The 23,477-nt window shown below is 43.1% G+C and overlaps 1 protein-coding gene across 1 annotated transcript in view; it reads left to right on the top strand.

Annotated features, from left to right (window-relative positions):
* LOC115466449 (zinc finger protein 777-like) overlaps positions 1 to 22,850 on the top strand; it is a 34,632-nt gene extending 11,782 nt beyond the window's left edge. Inside the window, exons 5-8 of the mRNA XM_030197670.1 lie at positions 17,100 to 17,213; positions 18,589 to 18,705; positions 19,020 to 19,145; positions 20,439 to 22,850. Of these exons, the coding sequence (XP_030053530.1) occupies positions 17,100 to 17,213; positions 18,589 to 18,705; positions 19,020 to 19,145; positions 20,439 to 20,935 (854 nt within the window). The 3' untranslated portion in view covers positions 20,936 to 22,850. The remainder of the gene's footprint in view (positions 1 to 17,099; positions 17,214 to 18,588; positions 18,706 to 19,019; positions 19,146 to 20,438) is intronic.
* The last annotated feature ends 627 nt before the right edge of the window (positions 22,851 to 23,477 follow it).

The raw sequence follows: 23,477 nt of genomic DNA, 5'->3' as shown, positions 1-23,477 counted from the left end.
TTATCCATGGAGCGGAGTGCACGGGAAGGGGTGTAGGGAAGGACGAGTGTGGAGAGATACTGGGGAGCAGCAGAGTGAGTACATTTATAGGTTAGTAGAAGAAGTTTGAACAGGATACGAAAACGGATAGGGAGCCAGTGAAGGGTCTTGAGGAGAGGGGTAATATGAGTAAAGCGACCCTGGCGGAAGACGAGACGGGCAGCAGAGTTTTGAACGGACTGGAGAGGGGAGAGGTGACTAAGTGGGAGGCCAGCAAGAAGCAGATTGCAGTAGTCTAAACGAGAGGTGACAAGGGTGTGGATGAGGGTTTTGGTAGAGTGCTCAGAAAGGGGCGGATTTTACGGATGTTGTAAAGATAGAAACGACAGGTCTTGGCAATCTGCTGGATATGAGCAGAGAAGGAGAGAGAAGAGTCAAAGATGACCCCAAGGTTTCAAGCTGAGGAGACAGGGAGAATGAGAGAGCCATCAACAGAAATAGAAAACGGGGGGGGGGGGGGGGGGGGGGGGGGGGGGGGAGCGGGGAGGTGGGTTTTGGGGGGGAAAATGAGAAGCTCGGTTTTGGTCATATTTAATTTCAGGTGGCGTTGAGACATCCAGACAGCAATGTCAGACAAGCACGCTGAAACTTTGGTTTGGATGCAAGGTGAGATATCTATCAGGGGTAGAAAGTGTTTTAATTTCCCCCTCTTGGACCTCTTTCTGACTCCAGATCACACGGGGGACTAAAGATACCTATTTCACATAACAGGCTCTGTCTGATTTCTCCCACCTTCATTGTCACCCAATCACAAGGAGGTCTGTTCTGGGTTTGCATTAGGGGCTGTAATCGAATTCTAATTCCCATAACTACTGCTTTCAGTCTTCCTGGATCTAGGTATACTCTGGGCCATTTATGTTCCCAGATAATGCCTAATAAAAATCTGTCTAAGTTTCTCCAGAGACTGAGTGTATGTGATGTGCCTTGTAAGCTAAATGTAAGGTAAAGAGAAGATAGAATAAAGACAGAGATAGGTTTAAATAGATAGATACATTTTATTTCTTACCCAAAGACAAGTCTTCAAGTTGGTACGAATACAGACATCAGACTTTAATCAGGTACAATCAGCAGACAGATTCTGGGTAGAACCGGACAGAGCCCTGCCGTCTGACAGAAGCGTTGGGGAAAATTCCAAGCTATGGCAATTTGTCCCCTCTTTTATACACAAACCTCTCCATAGAAGTCTATGGTGAGGTACCTAGCTCTCAATTTCTGAGATGATACTTTCCCACACAGTCTTATCAGCATGTTTTGGGAAGCGTTGAGATAACAGTTCCACATCTGTCTGTGTCGCAATACTTTTCACACCATCTTAAGAACTCTGTATAACCTCTGTAGCCTTCTATACAAAACTAATAGACTCCATTTTGTTCATCTGATTTAAAGTGACAGTTGTACCAGTTTGTGTCAGGACTCATTGTTCAGACCTGTTTTTTACAGATTCTGAAATATTAAATCATGTACTTGTTATTTGGCCTAGTCAGTACTTCTTCAGTTATTTTAGCTGTTAAAGGTATGTAAATTGACCCATCACTATTCCAGTGGATGGATCCCAAGCGGGGACACATATTAACTTACAGGAAAAGCAAGTCCTTGCTCAGCCAGTCATAGATTTTTAAACCTAGCTGGTATTTTTACAGCCTGAGTCCTAAAATCTGGCCTTCCACCCTTCCGGTGGGCATCTTGCTGTAGTATAATTATACATTCCCCACTTGTCACCCCCTCTGAGGAGGGGTGACACAAAACTCGTCAAGCGTGTCATCATCTATTCCAGAAAGTGGCAAGCTATTAAACGAGAGGGGGAGTTTTGCTCTTATGGGTTGCTAGCAGATATTATGCCAGACAGAAAACTTCATTTTTAGGTGGTATATTTCTGGGCATATGGAATTCCCTTTATATTACCCAACCCCTTGGGCCTTAATCTTGATGTTACCCCTCTTGAGGTGTACTCAAACCTGTAGTGAGAGAGGTTTTATGAATGGGACAAAACCATGAGTTCATCTATACGGGTAATAGCAATTTCAGGTGGATCATACTAATAAATACTTTCAGGTTTTGCTATGACTTCTATTGTATCTGTTGCATAGTACATGGGGAGATAATCTAATGTATCTTTCTCAGTGGTCTTGAGAAGGAATAGTGGTTTTGATTAAGCATTGTTATGGTGGCTCAACAAATATATGGTTAGTATTCAGATTGCAGGCTGTTTAAGGTTGTAGATATTCAGAATCCTCAAACAGGTCGGGATTCTTGGACCTTACTAGTACTCATCATTGGCATTCAATCATGAGCACTAATAAGTGGATAGCAAGTATGAGGTTGCCTCATACAGCAAAGAGGGTCAATCCCAGCACCAAAGGTCATGCATGGATCTTGACATATGCATAATGACCTGGAAGTATGGGAAGCAATTTATATATCCATTACCCCACTTGGAGCTTAGTCAAACCTACAGAAAGACATGCAACGTAAGTAAGCCTACACCAGAGTTAAACAATTGCATAGCTGGTTGATACTAACAGAGTTTACATCTACATTATGATATCTTAGCCCGTACTAGGGTTTGATGTTACCCTTGTATCTGAGCAAGATCAACTTCAATTTTAAATTACCTAAATAGAAATAATAGGGAAACTCTTAGAAAAACAATTAGAACAATAAAGAAAATAATAGGAAAATAAAATAAAACCTTTTCAATATCTAGACAGGATTACTGCTAAACTGAAAATAAAATAAAATATGAATCTATAATGTCCATAAACAGCAACAGTAATTCTCAAATTAAGTATCAGTTCTAAATTCTCTTTCATCGATCATGGTTGAGGCGGTGGAAGCGCTGAAGAATCTGGACGGAAGATCTGGAAGATCTAACAGGGCTGGGTTTTCAGGCTGGCTTGCTGAAGGAAGTTGTCGGTCTTGAGATGGTTAGGCTGGTAACATCTGGTTCTGCGGCTGAGTAAACACGTATATCTTTCACATGGACCCAAGACTTGTGGTCCAGTAGTTTGCAAGGTGTAAAGGTCATTGCCACAACCTTGGGGGATCTAACATCATTTGGGCCAGGATAGATTTTGAAGACGTACTTGTGGTGTACAAAGTGGGATCTTTTCATGTCTTTATTCTAGGCATACACTATCATAATCAGTCCATCAAGAATCAGGCTGGCAAAGGAATAAGCAAAATAACTGTATGCTTGAATGATACATTGCTATATCTTAGTGGGCATAATCAGTGTGAATTGAATAGACATGAAAGACAATGTAAACATGGAGAAAACAGTGCTAATTAAGTGCAAAAGCAAAGGGAAACCAGAAGGGTTCAATAATGAAAAGCCAATTTACATAAATAGCAATAGTATATATGAAATTATATCTACAAAAAAACAATTAGAATTTAGAGATGATGGTAAATGTTCAATTATTGATGTATGGAGGGCAAGGAATATGGTGAACAGAAATAGGCAAAAAGGCACGGATAATGCGTTGCAATGTATAGCCAGTAGGTATGGATTCTTCACCTGTAATGACTACCATTCACCAAGGGTTGAGCCCTCAGCTGCAGGAGGCCAGCAGGACTTACGAGTTAGATGATTCAGAAAGAAAGGTAGAGGCCAAATTTTCTTGCAACTCCAGTAAGTGGAGAGCCTGTCTCTTTTGTTCATGGACCAATTGATGCATCTGTTGAAACTCACGCTCAATAATGTCTCGTTTCTGAAACCAGGTAATGTTGGGGTCTGTGCATCTGTCTTTTAATTTAGCGATTCTTTGCTGCAACATAGCCTTCAGATCAGATACATTATCGGGTAGTTCTTCTTTGCTAGCAGTCATGTCCTCGGTGAGGAATGTCAGCGGAATTCGTGTATCCATCTGGAGAAAGGCAAAACTAAAACAGACCAGTAAATTTATTGAAGGAAGTCATAATGCTAGGAGGTGGGTTGTGGGTATAAATGGGGGCCAGGAAAGAGGCTTGGTAAGAAACAAAGCATCGAAAATGAAAAATTAAAAAAAATTAAAAAAGATTAAAATATTAAAAAAAAAGCACCCTGAAGGGTGTAAGATAAAAATAGGCTTAAAAAAAATAAAAATAAAACAAAATATGATATATCTGAATTGTAACAAGGCATATTCAGATGGCAATGCAAGAAAAAGGTTTCTTGAAAAAGACAAATGAAAAACATTCAAAAGTGCAGACACCAGTGATTGACCTCACATAGAGTTTAAGTAACCTTTTCAATCAGTCAAAGAAGTAGGGAGAAGCATATCGTTTTAAGACAAAGCCACCACGTGGTAAGAGTTAGTTGAAGCAAGGTGTTAGTTAAATACACAAAGCATAAATTCCAGGATCGCTGCACACAAATAATGTACACCAGTTCTTCTCATAATCACTCACAGTGAAAGACAGAGAGATAAAAAGAGTAATAGTTGCTGTTTTGAATAGAAAGGAATCAGAAAGTGGAGTGTACTATAAAATCTATGATCAGCGCAAAATGCTCCCTCAAATGGCCAGTTCAAGGGAATATTTCTCGCATTCATTACATAGAATGGATAATGGCTATTAAATATTTCTTCTTTCTTAGACAAGGAAATAATGAAAAGCTTTCAGATGTCATACATATCATAGAGAGATTTCAAAAATGAAGGCTTTATATTCATGAAAAAACTAAAGAAGTGAATGTCACATCAATTTAAACAGCGCAACAGTTAAAGCAGAAAACATTTTAACCATGAGCAATACACAGCCTTTATTTAAAAGGGATCCCGTATAAAGTAAAATGGCATAAATAAGTCAGGTAAGGTTATATAAAAATAGACATAAAATGAACATCCTCTGGGGGTCGCTCATCCCTGCAGTTGATAAGAACTCCCCAGGGAAGGTATGCATAAAAGCAAATAAATAAATAAATAACTTGCTGACTTAGTTAGGTCATTTGTATGGTACCATAAATATACACTTGCAATTAAACCTAGAAAAGTATAAAATAAAGACATGTTATCTGTACTAGAAACAGAAACATCACATCAATATATATATAGAGAAATGGTTTTTGGATACTAAATGAGAAGCTGAGTAGTGTGAGTAACTGAGAGCAACAAAATTAGATCGGGTTCGGATTACGTCCAGTCATTATGGGGCGGTTAATATTGATCCCTAGGTCTGTGGTCACTGCAGTCTACGTTGATCCGGGTTCCACAAAGGGAATGACTGTCGTTCTGGGGGATTTTGACGGACCTGCGGTTTTCTAAATCTATATGGCTGCGTCTGAAGACATTCAGCAGCATAATGACCATATTGTTGGCAGCGATAACAGAGCACATCAGGATAGCTATCAGGGCTAGGCCGGGAACGATAGTCCCTAGGTCGTCTATTATCATCAGGAGGGCCCCTTAGGGGACCTCGCTGAGGTTGAGCGCGACGACCTCTTTCTTCTGGGTAAACAGTTCTACGGTCTAGGCGGTAGTACCGTGGGCCCTGATTTCGGCCGTTATTGTCATAGCGTTGGTCAGCATACATAACAATAACAGGGGGAGAAGTGCCAAGAGTATTGGTATCTGAGTCAGAGCTCCTAGAGGCTCTTTTCTCTTTGAGATCTTCAGTCTGCAGCACTTCCAAGTTAGTGTGTACTGTCTTACGATGTTGGGCTTCATCTTGCTTGCTTTTAATAAGCCGTCTGCAATGATGAAGGATGTGTTCACGAATTTTAGGCCATTTTTCCAATTGGAGACCTACGGTGTTCTCCAACTTTAGTTTAATTTCTGAAGGTAAGGTTCCCTTCAGTAAATGATAGAATACTGGAAGAGCATTATCAGAGTCAAATTTCTCCTCAGTCTCTTCCTTATAAAGGCCTTGGAGTCTGAGTAAATAAGCCTCAATAGGCTCTGAATCCATTTCCCATCTTTGGGAAGTGATAACAGAAAAGTCTTTAAGGGTCGGATACATGGTCCGGATTTCCTGAAATACTTTTGTCTGAATTTCAGTCAAAGGGTTACCATCATATTGGGTATCTGTAACAAATTTTGCATAGCCCGATTGAGTGAATATGTCAGTGACACTAGCGTGTGGGGTTCTGCCAAGGAGCGCTTTCATATCACCTACTGATAGAGTAGTCCCCAGGGTAATGTCCTGTAATTTCTTTAACCATCGGTTGCCTCCCAGTGTAATATCCGGGAGCTGTAGTATGAGGCTATTCAATTCAACAGCTGAAAGTGGGGTGTATTCCGTATGAGGGACACCACCTGACATTTTATTCAGCAGGGGAAGAAGTTTCACTTTCTCAGAGGGTTTATCAATCGTGGCGGTTGGGGGAAAATGATTCTCATACTTTTTCCAAACTTGGAGACCTTGAATTAGGTAGAGGGTCGTTTTCTGATCCCAATGGGGGTCAGGGTGATCATAAATAAGATCTCTCACTAGTGAGAGCTTGTCTGATCGTAAGGATCCTTCACGCGGGAAAAGGGAGGACTGGGGCTGGAGTGCCTCAGACCATCCTGCAAGGTTATCAATCCATGGTTGAACATAATGCCATGAATTCTCATGTAATGCCACATATTGGGCAGGTGTGCTAGGTGGACCAGATAGGATGGGTTCTGTACTGACATTCAGACTGGTAGGGTGTGGGGAACTGTCAATGACTGCAAGGCAGCGGCTAGATCCTTCATCGGTAAGATAACTGTGAGGATGGCGCTGTCTGGTATGATGAGAAATAAAATCATGTTGTTGGGGTTTTGCGGATTTTGATATAGCAGATGCAATAGTGTCAGGGAGTGTTGACATGGACTTACGTAGGGAACGAAGTCCTTCTGAAACGAATGCGAGGTCATCTCCCATACTGGCCAGTGTGAGGCCAGGTGGCGGTGGACAGCCTGCACCTGAAGGAATCGGGGTGTCCAGGGGAAGGGTCTTAGGCAGATCTTTGGGTAAATCAAGGTGAGATGAATCTCCTTCCATCAAGGAGGAGAAACTTAGCACTGGGGGAGGCTCATTTCGAATATCCATCAAATCAGTTTTAATTGGAAGTTGTTGTTTTAAAACTTCCCATGCTTCTTCTAATGGGGAAGATACCACTTTTGGTAGATCCCCAGTACCTGGTTTAGCTGGAAGTATGAGAGGACGGCGGAGAAGAGCTAGATCCTCCGCTAATTGGGGAATTTTACTCTTGGGGCGTGCACCTAATTGATCCCAGCTAGGAGGAGTAGAACACTCAGGTTCTAGAATAGGCATAGAAGAGTTCACTGGAACAGGGGGTGCTTTAAGGAAACCCCGATCATGGAGTTCCTGACAAATAGCCCGTGCTTGTGTAGCAGGACTACATGGAATGAAACCCATCTGTCGTAATTGGGACAGGATAGGGTACTGTAGGGATTCAGTTGGCAAGGAATCAGTTTGGACATGGGAGTCAAAATGTTGTGGTGGAGGTAATGTTTGGGTTGTGTGCTCCATATGTGGGTAGGTAGTTGTTTGGGTGGTCATGTGCGAAGTCAATCCTGATCTTAGACTAGGGTAGGTGGAGGTCTGGGCAGCTACGTCAATTTGACTGATAGCAGGATGCTGGACGGTGACCGGAACCAATGGGTTCGGGACACAAGGATATTGCTCAATAATGGGTGGGGGTATCTCAATCTCATGGCCTCCGATAGTACGATATACATGAGGCGGGGGTGGCGCTAGCGCCTGGGTAGTGCCTTGCATCGTTGGAGCAGCAGTAATAGTGGGCAATTGGGCGGTGGTTGTGGCCACTGGGATTGTTGAAGGGGTTAAGGGCGTCTGGGTTTGTACTGACCCCTGAGATATTGGAATTGGGTCTTTTTGTGATGAGGGAAGAGATAGATCAACTACACCAGCAATATGCACGGTAGTAGGTGGGTCAAATCTGATAGGAGCGGGAGGTACCGCAGGCAGCGAAGGTATCGTTGTCTGTGATCCTTGAGATGGGGGGGTCTGTGTCTGAGATCCCTGAGAAATCTGTAGCTGAATTTTATCACAATATCCTGGGGGTATCGGGGTATATCCTACTGCACATGGTAGGAGTTTGGTAGTACCTGCAGCGGCAGCAGCATCATAGGGTGGAGGGGCCGTAGGTGTTATTGCCTCTTGGCAAGGGGCTTGATCGCAATTAGACCTCGCTAGGGCTCTGTCATTCTGGTTTTGTGCAATAAGTATGAATTTATTAATAGCAGCTAAATGCTTATCCCTAGATTTTCCTGTTTTGTTGGATTCATTATAACAGATCAAAGCTTGGAGCTTACCCTGATCGAATGAACCCTTTGTTGGCCATTCCAGTCCTGGGTCTTTAGCGGACCAAACGGTGTGCCAGGTCTGACATAAACGGGAAAGTTCTTTTTTATCAGCGGGGAAAAAGTTAAGAACTCTTTCCAGGGGGCTAGTAGAGGACTGAGTGGACATAATGGAGTCAGGTATAAGGGAAAAGCAATCCACATGGGGGGGGGGTGTGCAGTGTAAAATGGCAAATTAAATTTCAAGTTGGATCCTAGTTCAAAAAATTATAATAGGTACCTCTATAAATATATATATATATAAATATAAATAAAAAAGGTGCAAAAGAAGATCATTCAAAGGAAAACATGCATCATGCGTATAGAAAACACCTTAATACTCACGCGTCTTCAAGAGCGTCCCAGAAGTGGAACCTAAAACATAAATTACTAATTGGCGGAAAGCTCAATGCTTTTGCCGCAGGTTATATTAACAAAGAAATGATAGCCATGAATATGAGAATAGTGCAGGAGTCAGTTGTGTCACTTACTATATATAACCTACTCTAAAAATACTGCCCTCCAGAGTATGCTTCTATAGAAATTGACCATGGGATAACACTCGCCATGAATTTTGGTATGGGATAACACTCGCCATGAATTTGATATGGGATAACACTCGCCATATTGAAAACCCCAAAAGTGGGGGAAGCAAAAACTCCAACAAGATTTTAGCGAACAGCGAAAATAAGTTCTCTAAAATTAAAGGGCAGCGATCTAATTGGTTTTCGCCGGTTAGAAATATGGGAATACACTCGCCATATATGGGAATACACTCGCCATTCTGTCGCTAACCCCCAATAGATGCTTAAATATTCGTCTAGAAGAGAACAAAAATTTAGGGCCCCAGTCAACCTGTATACAATCGCAACGAAAGTCGTTAGACGTCTCTTTATTAACCCCGCGCTCATCTATACAAGTAACTCATAGGTGGGCAATAGTGCCGAAACCGCAGGCCACTCCGAAAATGGAATGGAAGTCTGCTCAAAATCTAATAAATGAGATACCGTCATCCATTGAAGGGGCACCTTCGATGGATGTAAGTCTCAGACATCAGTATCAAAATTATAGCATGACACTAGTAGAAGGAAATTAAATAAATTAAAAAATTAAGAAATAAAGGGAAAAAGGAAAAAGAAATAAGAAATATAGCCTGTTCCTAAAGAGAATCTCTGAAGCCTAATCCAGAAGTAGCAAGCAAAAAAAAAATTATTTTAAAGGAAAAAAACATGTAAGCTCTTCTGGTAAGGCACCTTAACTTTATCGTGTATACTAAGGCTGCCACACAGCAAACTATGGAAGGAAAGCTTGGAGGTGGTAGAGCGGAACAGGAAGGAAGCTAGGGCAGGCAGTACAAACTCAGTCATGCAAGACAAACAAAGCTGAAAAAGACTGAGAAATACTTAAACTTGTAGGACAGTTTTGACATACGTAGCTTAGTGTTAAAGATTGTAGATGGGCAGCGGACCAGCACTGCCATCATAGATAGAACAAAAACAGTTGCTTCTCAACAATATAACCAAAATATGCAACAGTCTTCCAAAAATACTACCAGTTAAGCATTCAGCAAGAAATACATGTGTACTAATCATACTAAGGTAAATGTGACACTATAGTGGAACATTAAGACATATATCTGTACAGGGCAAAAGAAAGTAACATCTGTAGGAATTGAGTAATACCATTTAAAGTGCGAAAACCAGGATCATGAAGCATAAATCATGGGGGGCCACGTAAATGAACTATCAGCATAATACCAAAAACAGATTAAAGAAGCATTGTAACGTAATCACAGGAAGTCATACTCGGACAAAGAAGGAGAAAGCCGGTTTTCAAAGGGGTAAGTTATGTATGTTTGAAGGAAAGATACCTTTTTAACACTTTGTAAGCACATGGTGTAGCACAATGAAGTCTATCAGGCTGTCACTAGCAGCGCAAAAATAAAGAAACCTGTCTTGGGTTTAAAATCATGACTCAAAGACGGAGTGAGAAAGCATTAGAGTATCTATTGTTTAAGGGAGGTGAGCTGAAAGAGAGGGCAACGCACAAAAGTCAAAGCAGTATGAGCATAAATTTTGGGGAGTGGGAGACAACGTCCTAATAAAGGGAGAATGCAGAGTAAGACTAGGATGCAGTGCCGTAATCTTAAAAGTGAAGGAAAAAGAATACATCCGTACATTCTTACATGCAACGAACTTGGCAGCATGAAAAAGATATGAGAGGGAGTTAGTTAAATGGATTTAGGAGCAATGCAGTTGACAGAGGATAGACAGTGAAAGGTTAAAAAGAATACCTGTGTAAATGACTATTTAATTTGTACCACTTCAGCATAGAGCAGGGGAAAAAAACGAACGGAACAGGGAGGGAAAAAAAAGTCACTTTCTGAGCTTTAAAAGTGATCTGCAGAGCAGTGCTGGACTGATAAGGCAGCTAAAGTGGGCAAGCTTCCCAGATTCTCGTGTCCTTGAGATAGTGAACTACAGCGCTTGTTAGGGAAAACTCTTAAAAGTTACAGAAAGAAATGGCAGTTTCGGAAGCCTGGATAAGGAGATGTGAGGGAAAAAAGGGTTTAGAATTTCAGCTCTTCGGGCAAATTTAAATGGATTTATAAAGGCAGATTCGAAGCCCAAGAGGGAGTATATATGAAATATGACAATTACTAGTAATGTAGTAAGTTTTGTTCCAGAAAGAAAATTAGAAAGAAAATTAAAACGCACACCACATGGGACTGAGAAGGAAAAAGAATAGTTTTATAGGGAATCAAAAAAAAAAATGATTTCTAGTTTGCACCAGAAGCCAAAAAGGTGTATGTAAGGTGTTAAGTTACCCCAATTGGTATCGTGCGGGCCACACCCTTATAAATTTTACACGGACCACGAACAGTCGGTAGAGCATCAGAAAAGAGGGCAGAGAGGATTATTAGGGCAGAAAAAGTGGGGGCAGGAATTCAGATTGGACTTAAGGGAAAAAGAACGGCTATGAGGGTGGGGTGAGAGCACAGAACTGAGCGGTTGTGAAAAAGAGCAATTAGTTGAACTACGCAGCAAATAATAAAGAACCGGAAAAGCGCTTCAAAGTGAAAAAGAGTCAAGCCAGATTTTGACAGGTGGAAACCGGTGCCTTGTATGACAGCGGCATACAAAGATAAGAACTAAGAAAAGCAGAGACGGAACAGTATAGTCCACACAAAAATCCAAGTCAGACGGAGTGCAAAAACACACACAAAGATGCAAAAGGAGGAAAAAGAAAAAGGAGCGGACACACCCCCAGACAACAAGACGGCCATATACTGTCACAGAAATTAAAAAGGAAAGATAAGATCAGGAAATGTGTGTAACAGCTGAAAAGATAGCACAGGAGCATAAGATAGAAACTATATATGTGTAAGGAGAAACGGAAATCAGAGGTTCTGATGCTGCACTATGAGAAAGAGCCGAGAAAAGTACAGGAAGAAGGGCTGTTAGAGGGAAAGCATAGTGCAGAGGACTGAAAGAATAGAATAGGGTATGCTGGGAAGTGTAGTGCACAAAGGTGTGGATACGGATGGCAAAGAACTGAAGGAATATACAATTCGTGCAGTTATCATGAGAGACAGAGAAGTTTAAAACAACCGCAGATAAGACTTAGAGAGATAAGGGGAAAGCAGCAGTTGGACGGCGGTAAGCAGTGTTTGCAGCTGAAAAGAAAAGAAAGTTGTAGGAAGTAGGAGGGACAGTCCCGAGGCATTAAAAAAAATCTCGAGGATAACTGTTTCAGCACAAGATCGAAAGTATGTGTCACACACACAAAGTGAAGGCAATAGCAGATGTAGAAAGGTGGGGGCTGTCAGGTATAGGAACAGAGAAACCAGAAGGATTTTAGAAGGGAGCCATCTGAAAACGTGCTGTTCTCCTAGGGTAAAGAAAATTCCCCCGATCCGGGAGTATACAGAGAAGAACGGAGCAGGATTAGACCCAGGGGATTAATAGGAAGAGGTAGATAGAAGAAGTTAGGATGAAGGAGAGCAGGGAAAGGGATTGGGGGGGGCGACAGAAGAAGAAAGAACAGAATACATAGTGAGGACAAGGATTTGATAAGGAGGGATTAAGACAGAACACAGGGTGGGATGGGAAACAGAAAATGCACAATCTCTAAGGATTGTTAAGCGAGTATGCTAGCATAAAGACCAATCCAAAGATTTTGAACATTGAAATAAACTTACAGCAAACCCCAAATCGCAGTCGCCTGGATTCGGTGTTATGCACCATGCACACAACAAGCACAGTCTTGCGCACATCTTTCAAATCAAAGGGATGGACAGAATAGGAGAAAGAAAAAAAGGTGAGAAAAAACAGAACAGAATATAGAAAGACAGAAACGAAGGTTTGACCACAAATAGAGATCAGCATAGACAAGGGCAGAGAAGCAGGTGTGTTAGGTCAGTGCAAAGCATGAAGACATTCAGGGAAGAAAGTAAAAAGACAGAAGAATAAAAGAGTATTTAAAGTAGGGGTGAGGACAGACAGAACATTGGTGCCCAATACCCCTGAAGGGTGAAAGAAAAAGAGAAAAAAGTGATAGAAAGATAACATAGAACATTTGAACGCACAATATAAGTATCCCCTCTTGCGTTCAAAAGAAGAGAAAGGAGGATAGAGTGAACGGTCAGCGTACGGCTGGTCACCACTGTTTTAATTTCCCCCTCTTGGACCTCTTTCTGACTCCAGATCACACGGGGGACTAAAGATACCTATTTCACATAACAGGCTCTGTCTGATTTCTCCCACCTTCATTGTCACCCAATCACAAGGAGGTCTGTTCTGGGTTTGCATTAGGGGCTGTAATCGAATTCTAATTCCCATAACTACTGCTTTCAGTCTTCCTGGATCTAGGTATACTCTGGGCCATTTATGTTCCCAGATAATGCCTAATAAAAATCTGTCTAAGTTTCTCCAGAGACTGAGTGTATGTGATGTGCCTTGTAAGCTAAATGTAAGGTAAAGAGAAGATAGAATAAAGACAGAGATAGGTTTAAATAGATAGATACATTTTATTTCTTACCCAAAGACAAGTCTTCAAGTTGGTACGAATACAGACATCAGACTTTAATCAGGTACAATCAGCAGACAGATTCTGGGTAGAACCGGACAGAGCCCTGCCGTCTGACAGAAGCGTTGGGGAAAATTCCAAAGCTATGGCAATTTGTCCCCTCTTTTATACACAAACCTCTCCATAGAAGTCTATGGTGAGGTACCTAGCTCTCAATTTCTGAGATGATACTTTCCCACACAGTCTTATCAGCATGTTTTGGGAAGCGTTGAGATAACAGTTCCACATCTGTCTGTGTCGCAATACTTTTCACACCATCTTAAGAACTCTGTATAACCTCTGTAGCCTTCTATACAAAACTAATAGACTCCATTTTGTTCATCTGATTTAAAGTGACAGTTGTACCAGTTTGTGTCAGGACTCATTGTTCAGACCTGTTTTTTACAGATTCTGAAATATTAAATCATGTACTTGTTATTTGGCCTAGTCAGTACTTCTTCAGTTATTTTAGCTGTTAAAGGTATGTAAATTGACCCATCACTATTCCAGTGGATGGATCCCAAGCGGGGACACATATTAACTTACAGGAAAAGCAAGTCCTTGCTCAGCCAGTCATAGATTTTTAAACCTAGCTGGTATTTTTACAGCCTGAGTCCTAAAATCTGGCCTTCCACCCTTCCGGTGGGCATCTTGCTGTAGTATAATTATACAAAAGGTAGATTTGGGAGTCATCAGCATAGAGATGGTAGGAAAAGCCATGGGATGAGATTAATGAACCAAGGGAAGAAGTGTAGATAGAAAAGAGGAGGGGACCAAGAACAGAACCCTGAGGTACGCCGACAGGCAGAGGGATAGAAGTAGAAGAGGATCCACCAGAGTGAACACTAAAGGTGCGGAGGGAGAGGTAGGAAGAGAACCAGGAAAGGACAGAGCCCTGGAATCCAAGTGAGGACAGGGTATCGAGAAGTATGCTGTGATCGACAGTGTCAAAAGCAGCGGAAAGATCAAGAAGAATGAGGATGGAATATTGACCTCTGGATTTAGCCAGTAATAGGTCATTGGAGACTTTAGTAAGCGCAGTTTTGGTTGAGTGGAGAGGGCAAAAACCAGATTGTAGTGGGTCAAGAATAGCATGTGAGGAGAGAAAATCAAGGCAGCGGTGGTGAACAGCACGCTCAAGTAATTTGGAGAGAAAAGGAAGGAGGGAGATGGGTCGGTAATTAGAGGGACAAGTAGGGTCGAGTGAAGGCTTCTTAAGGAGAGGTGTGACCACAGCATGTTTAAAGGCAGCAGGGACAGTCGCAGTGGAAAGTGAGAGGTTGAGAATGTGACAGATAAAAGGAATAAGAGCAGGAGAGATGGCATTAAGAAGGTGGGTGGGAATGGGATCAGAGGAACAGGTGGTACATTTTGAGGAAGAGAGAAGTGTAGTTCCTTCAGGAAAGGAGGAAAGGGAATGAGGGGAACGGACTAGTGGAGGGAGAGGTGGTGAGGAAGAGAAAGCCTAGCCCCACTGGAACCCTGGGACTTGTAGTTTAACAGTTTGGAAGGGATAGTATTCTTTCTGTTATCGCGCCAAGCGCTTGGCTTCCTCCGGGTAGCAAACTTCTCATATAGGGATTAAGTCTATAAATGTCGTTCTAAAGTTAGGATCTGAAATGCCAGTCACTAAAGTGCAAATACTAGTGGAAGTCTGCAAATCCGCGCCTAACTCCATGTCAAAAGGCTGCTGTAAACACTCGTGCGTAACTGCCACCAGTTATGTGTACAGGCGATACTATTGCATAATCTTAGCATGTAAATGCCGGGCGACCCTCCCATATCCTACTACTACTACTTATCATTTCTAAAGCGCTACTAGACGTACGCAGCACTGTACACTTGAACATGAAGAGATAGTCCCTGCTCAACAGAGCTTACAGTCGAGCAGGGACTGCCTCTTCATGTTCAAGTGTACAGTGCTGAGTACGTCTAGTAGTGCTATAGAAATGATAAGTAGTAGCAGTGTACCTTCAAGTCTCTCTTGGCACTGCACTGATACAGCTAGGCTGCCTGAAGTCTGCTCCGGAGCGCTCCCTCTGACCTGTCCTGCCCTTGTGCAGAAACAGGAATTGGAGTTAGAGGGGGGGGGGCAGGACAAGTCAGAGGGAGCGCTCCGGAGCAGACCTCAAGTGGCCTACGTGTACCATTGCACTGCCGGTGCTGTATTTTTATTTGTTAAATTTGTATCCCATATTTTCCCACACATTTGCAGGCTCAATGTGGCTTACATAATACCATTAAGGCATTCGCCAATTCCGGTACGAGATTAGCACAAAATGTTGTATTGGGATAGGGAAGGTAAGATTCAATCAAGTTGGGTTGATGGAAAAAGAGATTTGAAAGTACATGGCAGGGTGGGGGTGGGGGGATGGGTTTAGGTACTTTGGGTTTATGTTTAAGGTTTGAGAAGCAGTATATAGATGAGTCTTCATTCTTTTCCTCATTCTGTTACCGCACCTCAAATATTGTGTTCAATTCTGGTCGTCGCATCTCAAAAAAAGATATAGTGGAATTAGAAAAGGTGCAGAGAAGGGCGACGAAAATGATAAAGGGGATGGGATGACTTCCCTATGAGGAAAGGCTAAAGCAGCTAGGGTTCTTCAGCTTGGAGAAAAGACGGCTGAGGGGAGATATGATAGAGATCTATAAAATAATGAGTGGAAAGGGTAGACGTGAAGCATCTGTTTACTTTTTCCAAAAATACTAGGACTAGGGGGCATTCAATGAAGCTACAAAGTAGTAAATTTAAAACGAATCAGAGAAAATCTTTCTTCACTCAACGAGTAACTAAACACGAAGTCGTTGCCAGAGAATGTGGTAAAAGCGGCTAGCTTAGTGGAGTTTAAAAAAGGTTTGGGCGGCTTCCTAAAGGAAAAGTCCATAGACCATAATTAAAATGGACTGGGGGAAAATCCACTGCTTATTTCTGGGATAAGCAGCATAAAATGCTTTGTACTTTTTTGGAATCTTTCCAGGTATTTGTGTCCTGGATTGGCCACTGTTGGAGACAGGATGCTGGGCTTGATGGACCTTTGGTCTGTCCTTGTATGGCAATACTTATGTACTTATGTAGATGCTGAAAGAGACAGCTGTGACATTCTTTTAAACATGGGAATCAGATCTACAAGGCAGCTACTTTTTCCACCTGTCTTTCATGACAAACGATTCCATCCTGGTTGCCTTCCTCCCCTTCCCATTTCCATGAACCTATAATTGTGCTTTCCTGAGAAAAGCCCAGTGGCTACCATCTTCCAAGGTTGGGGGAGGGGGGAGGAGGAGGTGGGAGGTGAAATCAAGGGATGGCTGAAACCTCTCCTGATTTCTCTTCATCGCCAGTTTGGTCTTAGCTCTAATCCTCAGCTCTGTCGTTGGCATTTTGTTGTGTGACCCTGGCGTGAGTCACTTCATGGCCCTTTGCCCCGGCTCTGTGACTGACTATGTATAACCCTGGGGTGAGTCATTTTATTGCCCTGTGCCTCAGCTCTAAGCGCCAGCTCTGTCACTGCATCTTGTGTTCAGATGATTCCATTCTATCTGGAAAACAATAACACTTCCCTGCCCCCCGACTCCCAATCTTTTCAAGATTTTTATTCTGTCAGTGGCTGTAAGTAAGTTACCATACTATCTGTCCTGGTGATAGCGGTGTGTGGGCATTTCTGTTGGCGCTTGACCAAATGGCAGTGTCTGTGCCTCATTCCTCCTGCGTCTGTATCCTCACAGATTGCGGCGTACTGAACCCTGACCTTCTACTGCGAGTTGGGCAGAATACAGAGCAGCACTCCTCGGATTATCGGCCCTCAGTGGAGGCACAGAACGGCAAGAATCCCGACGAAGGTAGGGCCTGGTGACGTTTATCATGAGCTTGAGCCATCAAAATGCGTGAAAGGGATTAAGAAAGCAGGAGAAATTGTTTTTCAATAGATAGAAAGTTCTTGAACATGGGGTCCAGACTGAAGACTCGGTAATCAGAAATATTCCTTAGTAGAGAGGGTGGAGGGCACGTGGAGGGGCATAATCGAAAGTGGGTGCCCATCTCCGTGGGCGGCCATGCGAAGGGGTGGGACAAACCGTATTTTCGAAAAAAGATGGGCGCCCATCTTTTTTTCAATAATACGGGTTGTGCAGGGCAAATGCCTAGGATTTGTTCGTTTTTGAGCTGGGCGCTATCGGTTTTCAGCGATAATGGAAACCGAAGGCGCCCAGCTCAAAAACGAACAAATCCAAGGCATTGGGTTGTGGGAGGGGCCAGGATTCGTAGTGCACTGGTCCCCCTCACATGCCAGGACACCAACTGGGCACCCTAGGGGGCACTTTTACAAATTAAAAAAAAAAATTTAAATAGCTCCCAGGTGTGTAGCACCCTTCCCTTGTGTGCTGAGCCCACCAAATCCCCCCCAAAACCCACTGCCCACAAGTCTACACCATTACCAAAGCCCTAAGAGGTGCATGGGGGCACCTACATGTAGGTACAGTGGGTTTGGGGGGGTTTTGGAGGGCTCAACATTAACCAGCACAAGTGGAACAGGTAGGGGTGGGATGGGCCTGGGTCCGCCTGCCTGATGTCCACTGCCCCAGGGACCTGCATACTTCTGTCAGGGAGCTGGGTATGACATTTGAGGCTCGCATACAGGCTGTCAAAAAAAGTTTTTAAAGTTAATTTTGTTTGTGGTGGGAGGGGGTTAGTGACCACTGGGGGAGTCAGGGGAGGTCATCCCCGATTCCCTCCGGTGGTCATCTGGCCATTTGGGACTTTTTTGGGACTTGGGTCGTGAAAAAAAAGGGTCCAGCAAAGGCGACCCAAATTCTCGCTTCTGCCGCCCTTTTTTTTCGATTATCGTCCGAAGGCGCCCATCTCTCCTCGCCGATAAACACGCCCCAGTCCTGCCTTCACCACGCCTCCGACACTTCCCCGTCAACTTTGTTCGTTCCCGCAATGGAGTGCAGTTGAAGACGCCCAAAATCGGCTTTCGATTATACCGATTTGGGCGCCTTTGCGAGATGGGTGCCCATCTCCCGATTTGGGTCGAAAAATGGGCGCCCATCACTGATGTGGTCTCCAGGCAACACCAGCTGCTACAAAGGGAGAGTGTTGGTCAGAGGTTGAGGGCATAGGACTTCAATTTCGAGCTGCCATGTTCAGTGCCTTTCTGGGACTTCTAAAGAGAAATGGGGAAAAAAAAATCCTGCACTCTGATTTTTCTGCATATAGCAACATTTCCAGTCATCACATCGATCCTCTCGGTAAACGTGAAGGAAGAACCCGACCCACGAGCCATAGACCAGGCTGACCTGCAGAAAATGCTGAACGGCAGCGATCCTCCAGAGGGTAAGTCAAAAGCGTTTTGTAACATCAGAAACGGAGCTCTCGATCAACGTTGCCTGAGCGAGTTAGCCTCTGTCATCTAGGCCTGGCCTTTCGACCCCTGCTAGGTCTGTTCACCTGTGGGGCCCCACTTTTTACTATCTTCCCCATCCCTATGTACCCTTTTTTGAGAGCTAAAATATCCTGTCTGGGGACACCAATGAGAGCTCAATATGTCCTTAAAATAAAGAGGAATATATATATATTTTAAAGACAGCTGTGTTTATTGAAAGATAAACCTGAAAACAGGTTTTTTTTTTCATTTTTTTTTTAAACAGGTGGCCTGGTTTTCAATCCAGAACTCTCTCTCTGGATTAAGCAGGAAGATGAGGAATGTTTTAATATGGACGATTTGGAAAGGAGGGAAACGATTAAAGGCCCAGCAGAAACTCAGCTGAGAACAGGTAATAATAAGTGGACTTGGACCCTGCGTAGCTGCACTGGTTGCCCACCGTTCGGCAAATTCTTTGCAGTGCGTCATGACGTACGCGCTCAATTTGCCGGCGGCCCCTTTCTATGGCTCTAATGGATCCCCACTGAGGGAAGTACTCAACTTCCCACACATCGTTCCATGGCGGTCTTTGTTCTGGACTCATAAACCCCCCAGCAGATTCTATTGGTGCGCACAATTTATAGATTAAGGTCATTTATTGGCTTAAATTGGTGCCAGTTAGCAGTTGTGCAACCAACTGCTCTTAGTCACTATTCTAGAATTTAGGTGTGCAAATTCTTTCGTGCCCACCTCCTAGGGGGAGTGTGGGAGGGGCATGGGTGGGTCGGGGCGTGTCTTGGAGTTCAGCGCGTGGGTTATACTATATTAAGGGTTGCACTCCTGCCAGTAAACAGGCGCTAGAACAGCAGCCTTTGAATGGCGTGAATGTTCGCACCTAATGTTATAGGATGACCCAAATGACGACCAGCCGTGGGGATGAATGTAAGAAAATTCTTTATTGAAAATACTAGCCTCAAAGACCCAACAAGGGCTGTGTTTCGAACTGGTCTGCACTGCAATCGGAGTTCAATGCGTACAGGATACAGATACGGGACACAGTCCTCGGTCAGTTTGTTTGCTCGGGGTCTTTGAGGCTGGAGCTTTCAATAATTTACATTCATCCCCACTGCTGGTCTTCTTTTGTGTCGTCCTCGACTCGTTTTGGACAGTGTTGCTAACGTAGAGGTTTTTTCTTAACGTTAGGCATGAAACAGCGGACTTATAAAAGAGCCATTTCCACATGCAACTGCTTTTATTGTATTTTATTTATATATGTATTTAGCCTGCTCTACAGATAACACCCAGAACGGGATACAAAAATACACACATAATTATGAGGCTGGTGCTATAGCAGGACTCCTACCCTAGCTAAGATAATGTTCAAGGAACTTTATTTTAACTAGTCCCTTATTTTCTTACTCCTGTTACTCTATCTATATGTTCTATCTTTGCTTATACCCTGTGCTATTGAAATGTTGTGCTGACATTGTAATGTAGTATAGTATTCCATACTTTGTATTGTTTGAATATTTTTACTGCTGTAATTCTCTCTTGCTTATGATCGACTTATTCTTGCTGTACACCGCCTTGAGTGAATTCCTTCAAAAAAGCAGTAATTAAATCCTAATAAATAAATAAATGATAACAAATGATACCTTCATGCTGGGTGCATATCATCCCATACCTCCTCTTTCTTTTGAAACAGATTACACATCTAACTATGAAATGGCAGTACAAGAACCTTCCAGACACTGTGCAGAAAGATCCGGTTGGACAGCTCCTTCCTCAGTACTTTCCACTCCACGGCTTTTCCCGTCTGTGCAAAACCGAACCGTGGTTGGCATTCCACGCCGCCCCCACTGGAGGCAAACGAACCCCACCAGGCGTGGAGCAGCCCCTTCCCGTGAAGGCCGACTGAGCACCAGCAAGCTCCAGTGCTCCTGGGCGTCTCAGAGGGGGTACAAGGGCGATCGACCATACAAGTGCACAGAATGCGAGAAGAGTTTTGGCAAGCACTCGCATCTTATTCAGCATCGCCGTACGCACACGGGCGAGCGGCCCTACAAGTGCCGGGAATGCGCCAAGTGCTTCAGCCACAGCTCCAACCTCTTCCGCCACCAGCGACTTCACGACAGGGACACCAACAAGCTCCTGATGGCTGCCCAGCTAGCAGGCATAGCAAATCCCCTCCGATGTCTATAGCGGATAGCCCCTCCCCTCCTCAATGTCGGGGAGTTTTTTAATTGTTGCCCAAAATATATTTTAAAATGCTCCTTGGTGTAGAAGGGAGAGGGCAGATTCTGTTTTCATGAAAGTTGTAATCTTAACCAAAATGGGAAGGAGGATGTGTTTTGCCACAAAATGAAACCCCACATCAAAGAAAATTTCAATGAACATTTAACCCCCCTCCCCCCCCACAATTCCTTTCCTTTTCATCCTGCTAGACCAGTCCAGATCTCGCTATCGCCATCTGCTGGTCAGGAGATATAACCCATTGGTCTAGATGGTTCTATCAGGAATCAAGGAAAGGAAATAAACAGGAAAGACTCAAGTTCACTTTGGCATTTCTTAGCCTTATAGACTTCAATGTCAGCGCTTTCTTCTTAAAACAAACCTTTTCCCCTGCTTGTGTCATCTTCTCCTGGCTCAGAGTCGATGGGGATATACGTCTGCTTATCACTTTTATATAAAGAGATGTCTATATAGCACCTCCATGTTCACAGAGTTAATCCTTGTTAATGATGCTTTAAGGGAAACTGGGTTGCGTTTGAAGCCTTTGTTCATGGTCTCTCTGAGGTCAGGACTTTCTCTAGCTGGACTGTGGCTATGGGGAAGTGTCCTGGGCCACCCTGAAAGCGTGACTCTTAAAACCTTCATTATCGTTATGAAATTATTGTCATCTTTTGTCAGTCTGTTTTTAATTTCTGGCTGCTCCTCCCACTTGCTGTAACCCTTAGGCTGCTCCTCTGGGTTAAAATAACTCCAGCTGGGAAACCATGTCATTGTAATCCTGACCTCTCCAATTCTGCAATGTTTAGCAAGAAAAAAAAAAAAGAACCTGGTTCCCCTACCAAAGCAAATGTAAGACTGTTCTTGGAAAATTCATTTTATATTGGGGCAGGACCTTTCCATGACAATTTCACTGTCAAATCCAGGGCATTACATGACCTAGTTGAAAGCAAAACTGTTCTCCTATGCCTTTGGATAGGCTGGGATTCATCGGAAAATTATCTTTCTAATTTGTAGGCCTAGAAATTTGCACAGTTTAGTCATGGGGGGAGGGGGAAAGCAGTTCTTAAAACTCAAAATCTCAGTTTGATTCTTTTAGACACATGAATCTTCAGCCTTCCCAGCCTCTTGGTATGTTCTGGAGAAAGTTTAGAAAGCTACTATTGAAAACACCTGTCCTTGAATTTGAAACTCTAGTAGAATTACTCTCTGAGCAGCACAGAAACAATTTCTTAAGAAGCTAAAACGACCCTTCATCAGCTATATTTGGCAGGATTTCCATCTGTAGTCCCAAGTTGCCCCATGCTATTCAGTTTCTTGCTGGGGTTCAGAAACAGGCCTGATTCCAACCGCCTTCCTGTTGGTGTCTGCTGAAACCCAAGAAGCTACGTCAACTGCGGAGCTGCTGGTAGCACAGGCACAGAGGAAGATCCCTCGCCAATCCCTGTGTCTTCAAGCCAGCATATCAGAAGGAAAGGAGTTCCCTGAGGCAATGTTGAATAGATGTAGGATAGAGCGTCATGTTGAAATCTACATGAGAAACCATAGTGACCAACAGAGTCCCTTTAAAGTGGATCACCTACTTTGTACAGTTATTCGCATATGCCTGAAACTGATGGGTTTCTTCTTCCCTCACAGCCCCAGTGTTCAATTCAGAATTCCTCTTGCTTAATTAGGACTAAAATGTCCGGTTTGGCGCTGGAGCAGCCTGTGATGGGAAAGCACATTGAAAGGTTTAAAAATATTACAAGAGAGCCTACATTACCATTGCAAATCAGTTCTGAAAGCTGCTGCTTTTATAGCTGGTTCAGCCATTGGAAAAGCTCAGAAGAAAAGTGCCGCTGGACTGTTCAGTGTCATTAAAGGAGCATGACTAAATCTGAGAAGTACCATATTTTAATAAAAACATTATATGCAGAACACAAGATAAGCACTTTAAGGCAGACACAAAAACGGAAGCGTGGAAGAAAAAAAATTAGCAAATAAAGAAAATTCATGGAATGAGATGAACAGGGAGGCATGAGATGACCAAAATGGGATGGTCAACATTCAGAGGATTGTTGATCATATTTTAAGATGACTCATCTTAAAACATCTGTTCCGTTATATTATTCTCTTAGTGTTTATATATAGCGCTACAGACTTTCATAAAACTGATTTGACTTCTGTGTATTTCTGCTAATAGCTACAGGGATTAAAAAAGTAATGTAGCACTACACATTCATGCATTCCATTTCCAGCAATCTTTCAAACTTAGATGTCAAAAAGGGTAGCTTTACTAGAGGCAATAAATCTTTAGCTACGTATCTTCCCATGCAGGCCAGATTACTGAATAAAAGGCTCGGATAATTCTGACCATGTTTACTGATAAAATAGATTCATTTTCTTCTATTTGCTGCAGTTGGAACTCAGCTGCTGCCAGGTTCCAACATTCATGCTGATTCAGGCATGTGGTGGGGGTCTTCAGCACCCACCGGAAGGCACTGGAATCATTAACAGAGGCAAGATGGAGATA

The sequence above is a fragment of the Microcaecilia unicolor genome, chromosome 3 (genome assembly GCF_901765095.1).
Source record: "Microcaecilia unicolor chromosome 3, aMicUni1.1, whole genome shotgun sequence".
Taxonomy (NCBI): domain Eukaryota; kingdom Metazoa; phylum Chordata; class Amphibia; order Gymnophiona; family Siphonopidae; genus Microcaecilia; species Microcaecilia unicolor.
Note: the sequence above shows the minus strand (reverse complement) of the source record. Positions and strands in the feature narration are given on the sequence as shown.